Raw genomic sequence first — 4956 nt, 5'->3', positions numbered from 1 at the left:
TTATTCGGACTAAGGTCATGACCCCACTTATCATGAGATTAAGTCCCCTGTCTGGTTCTGTGCTGAGTATGCAGTCTGCTTGGGATTCTTTCTCTCCCTCTGCCCCTCTCCCTGGCTCGTGCTTTCTCTCTCTCTTAAAACAAAACAAAACAAAACAGAAAACAAACAAACAAACAAAAAATTTGTTGTTTGAACAATACTGAAGGAGCTGGAGTTCTGGAAGAAGAATGGGAGAAAAGTGGACAATGAGATTACCGAAGAGGTGGGAAGAGACAACAAATAGGATCTCATTCTCTGTGAAGGCTTTGGCTTTTCTTTTATTTCTTACTCTTTAAGGAGTCACATATATAGTTCAAGATGTATAAGACACACCCAATATTGTATCTCTGATAACAAGTGCATAGATTTTGTTACAATATCATTTTCATTCCATATGAATTTTTCATGGTTAAATGAAGATAATCTTCCAAAGAGTTTGCTCAAAGTATGAAAGGAGGAAATAGAACTTAGCAAGACTAGTGAACTAAAACAACAGTGATTTAACAGAACAACTGATTCCTGATGTGTGAATAAACCGATTGGCCACATTGTTTTATTCACTTGTCAGGAATGATTCATAGGACCCTAGGCTCCCATTGCACTCTGTAGGCTGAGTGCCACTGTTGGCTCTGAGCAGAGGAGTGACATGCTCTGCCCTGTATTTCAAAGTCTCATTCTGGCTGCTTTACTGAGTATTTTGTGAACAAAGGCAGATGGATGTGGAGGGCTGCAAGGAGACTATCAAAGAATCCAGGGAGAGCAAGTGGTCCTGTTTTTGTATATACTTTCAGGTGAAGCCAGGTGATTTTGGTGAGAAACTAGATACCAGGTCTGAGAAAGACAAGAGTTGAGGTTTCCAGCCTGAGAAAGTGGGAGGTGGAGTAACCATCAGTGAGATGGGGGAGACACACTAAGGGAGACGGGTGGGCGAGACAGAAATGCAGGTCAGTTAGTGTTAAGTTTCAGATGCTAAGTAGACATGCCAGTGCGCATGTGAAATAGGGGAATTGCTTACATAAGGCTGATATTCAAGCGTGGTACACACATTTTGGTGTTGAGGGCCGGGTGATAGCATTTAAAGTTAAGAGCCTGTATGAAACCTCAAAGGAAGTGAGTGTCTGTGGATAGGTATTCAACCCTGATGCCCTACATTAACAGGTTTGGGTGTGGTGATATGCTAGCAAAGTAAATAAACACAATGTAAAAGACAGGTCTGTGCTGAATTCAGGGGCATATAGCTGTGCATGTTCAGTGACAAAAGTAGATTCAGGAAGAGAGTAGAATGCACTCTGCGATGCTAACAACAGATTACAACCACTAGTGATGCTTGAAGAATGACTGTAAATGTGACAGAACTATTTTGGTGGACTGCTGAGGGAAACCCGCTGACCAAGTGAATTCAAGTGGGAATGCAGGCAATCCACAGAGTTAACAGTCTCAGTAAGAGGAGTGCAAGTGAGTGGAGAACACAGTGACATCAAGACTTTATGATTTCTATTCTTTCTTTTTATTTTTTTTATTTTTTAAACTTTATTTATTTATTTTGAGGGTGAAAGGCAGGGAGGGGTAGAGAGAGAGGGAGAGATAGAATACCAAGCAGACTCCACCCTGTCGTCATGGAGTCTGATGCTGGGCTCGAACTCATGAACCATGAGACCATGACCTGAGCTGAAATCAAGAGCTGCACTTAACTGACTGAGCCACCCAGACACTCCTCTGTCTTTTTAAAGGGAGAGAAAAGCAGCCTGTTTACATGCTGAGAAATTATCTAGCAAAGAGGGACCATTGTTAATTCAGGGGAGTAAGAGAATATAATACCTGCAAAGCCTTCCACTTTGTGGGAGGGTAAGGAACTAAAGCATGTGTGGAGGGATTTGCCTTAACCCAGGAACAGACTTCTTATTTGGAGGAAGATGTAGGAAGTAGATACAGAGGAACAAAAGGAGGTTGGAGAATTTCGTTCTCTGAGCATCTGGATAGTCCTGTTGGAGGATTTCAGTTTTCTCTTCAGAACAACAGGTCTTTGCCAAAGGCATAGATATACAAAGAAGTGTTGAAAGTTTGAAAAGAGAAAAGCACATATGAAATAGTCACTGAGGAGAATGGAAGAGTAAATAGATGCAGGACATGTGCAGTCATTGATACATGGCACTACAGACACACTGGAGTTATTGGTATTGAATTTTGAGATAGCAACATTATGTGTTGTGTCTCATCTCCTTTATTGCAGGGAAGCTCATGTATGCCAGGTGGATGTTGCCTTTAACCAGGACTAGCTCTGACAATGAATGAAAGGAGAGCAAATAAAAGTGACATGTTAAATGTATACGAGAGAGTAATTACAGTGACTGAGCATCATATCTACCAGGGCAAAAAAGGACAGCAGTGAGGTACAGGTTAGCTCAGCACAGAGTTTCTCACACACACACACACACACACACACACACACACACACAGGTGAGAAAGAGAGAGCGCGCACAAAGCATCCATAAATACTCTTTGTGAGGAGAATGAATAAACTTCCCCTAAGATGCCATAGGAGATATGCTTTGTCTGATTTCTTCATCAGACAAAACTCATAGATGAGAAAAGAAAGTCATTGCTTCCATATGTGCCTGGTTTCTAAAACAATGTTGTTGTTATTATTCTTATTTTCCAAGTTTGGTGTCCATCAGAGATATTTTTTCATTTTGTTTTGTTTTTGTAGTTTTATTATTATTATTATTATTTTGAATCTTTGGACCAGAGACTTCTAAATTTCAGAGAACACAATGCATGAATTTGCTGAGGTTCTTTCCAAGATCTGGCATCCACATTCACCTTGTGATATAAAAATGTTTTCCCATAAAATCAAGATGAAATTATGCATTTGTCCCTGCGAAGTGTTGTATATAAAGTCCTGAAGTATTTTAATTGTTTCTGAAGCTCTAAACATCAATAGCTACAAATATTTGCATGATTTGTATAAAGTGGTTTTCCAGAATATTTTCCCTTCCACAGGTAATGAAGCCCCCAAATGTAACCACTGTCACTGAGTTTCAGCTACTAGGATTCCAGAACCTTCTTGAACGGCAGACGCTACTCTTTGCCATTTTCCTGTTCATCTACTTTCTCACAGTCACAGGGAATGTTGTCATTATTGCAGTGGTGAGCCAGGATCAGCGACTGCACTTGCCTATGTACGTATTTCTCAAACACCTCTCCTTTCTGGAGATCTGCTATACATCCACAATTGTGCCCCTTCTCCTGGCCAACCTGTTCTCCCATGGCCACACCATCTCCTTCCCCACCTGTATGGCACAGCTTTACTTCTTCGTGTTCTTTGGGGCTACTGAGTGTTTTCTTCTGGCCATGATGGCCTATGACCGATATCTGGCCATCTGCAGCCCACTTCACTACACTTCCCTGATGAATCCTGAGATCTGTACCAAGCTAGTGGCAATCTCCTGGTTGACAGGTGTTGGCACAGGATTTCTGCCCTCCCTAATGATTTCCAGGTTGGATTTCTGTGGGCCTAATCAGATAGATCATTTCTTCTGTGACCTCCCTCCCCTCATGAAGCTTTCATGTTCCAGTGTGTCTATCACCAGGATGGTCATCTTTTTTCTGTCAATTGCAGTGCTGTGCATTTGCTTTTTCCTTACACTTGTATCCTATGTTTTTATTGTGTCCACCATATTGAGAATTCCTTCAGGTTCTGGCCGGATGAAGACCTTTTCCACATGTGGCTCCCATTTGGCTGTTGTCACTATCTACTATGGGACCATGATCTCCATGTATGTTCGCCCCAATGACCACCTGTCACCTGAAGTCAACAAGATTATTTCTGTCTTCTACACTGTGGTCACCCCACTGCTGAACCCTGTTATCTACAGCTTCAAGAATCGAGAATTCAAAGAGGCTGTTAGAAAAGTCATGAGAAAAAAGTGTGGTATCTATGGAGTAAAAGTGAAGGGGAATTTCTTCTTTAGGTAAGGAAAATTAGCACAGAACATGCCACGGATTAAGTTTGGGAATATATGAGTGACAGGTTCAGAGCATTCAAACTTGAATGTCATCCTTGGCACTATGTTGAATTCCACAAGCCATAATGAAAGTTTTTTTTTTTTTTCATGGTCCCTTGGTAACAACTACTCAGAAAATAAATTCCCTTTATCAAATCATTTTAGGGGCAATTTTGTCCTTTGACACTTTCTTTCATATTCCAATAAGAATCTAATTGTATGATTCCAGGACATGATGATTTCAAATATTACTTTCAGATTTTACATTAAGATTTCTCATGAGTGAAGAAAGTTATACATCTTTTAAGTATTGTTAGTAGATTGGCCTAATAGATTCAATATCTGGTGCTATTGGTGCTTCGTAAATGTTTGTGGAATGAGGCTTGTGGGTGATTCAGACAGTTAAGCGTCTGATTCTTGATCTCAGCTCAGGTCTTGATCTCAGGGTCATGAGTTCAAGCCCCATATTCAGTCTACAATTACTTAAAAATATTTATTGGAATGAATGAATGAAAATATATAATTGATTGTTGACATAAATTATCTCCTAGTGAAAGAACAAAGAAAAAAATTTTGAAGTGCCAAAGATTTATCTAAAGTAACTTAGTCCTTTAAATATTTTATTGTGTTTAATAAAATTCAAGGAAAGGAAGGAAGGGAAGGAGGAAGACAAAGGGAGGGAGGCATAGGTGGAAGTAGAAGGACAGGTGGAGAGGGGAGAAGAAGGAGAGAAAGATCAAACAAAGAGGCAGAGAGAGAAGGAAGAAAGAAACAGAGAGACATAGAAAGCAAGCATACAAGCAAGCAGGGAGAGAGGGAAAAAAGGTAGGAAAGATAAAGGAAAAGAAGGGAAGAGGAGGAAGAGAAAAGGGAAATCAACATTTCTTTTTTAAAAAGTTTATTTATTTTGACA

General features: G+C 40.1%; 1 protein-coding gene across 1 annotated transcript; it reads left to right on the top strand.

Annotated features, from left to right (window-relative positions):
- The first annotated feature begins 3042 nt into the window (after nucleotides 1-3042).
- LOC144241390 (olfactory receptor 11L1-like) lies at nucleotides 3043-4014 on the top strand. Its single transcript, XM_077775950.1, has one exon. The coding sequence runs from the start codon at nucleotides 3043-3045 to the stop codon at nucleotides 4012-4014; it is 972 nt and encodes a 323-aa protein (XP_077632076.1).
- Nucleotides 4015-4956: the final 942 nt, after the last annotated feature.

This window comes from Crocuta crocuta, unplaced genomic scaffold (genome assembly GCF_008692635.1).
Source record: "Crocuta crocuta isolate KB4526 unplaced genomic scaffold, BGI_CrCroc_1.0 scaffold520, whole genome shotgun sequence".
NCBI classification, from domain to species: domain Eukaryota; kingdom Metazoa; phylum Chordata; class Mammalia; order Carnivora; family Hyaenidae; genus Crocuta; species Crocuta crocuta.
Note: the sequence above shows the minus strand (reverse complement) of the source record. Positions and strands in the feature narration are given on the sequence as shown.

Coding starts and splice junctions, on each gene's coding strand:
- LOC144241390 (XM_077775950.1), top strand. CDS start 3,043: ATGAAGCCCCCAAATGTAACCACTGTCACTGAGTTTCAGCTACTAGGA.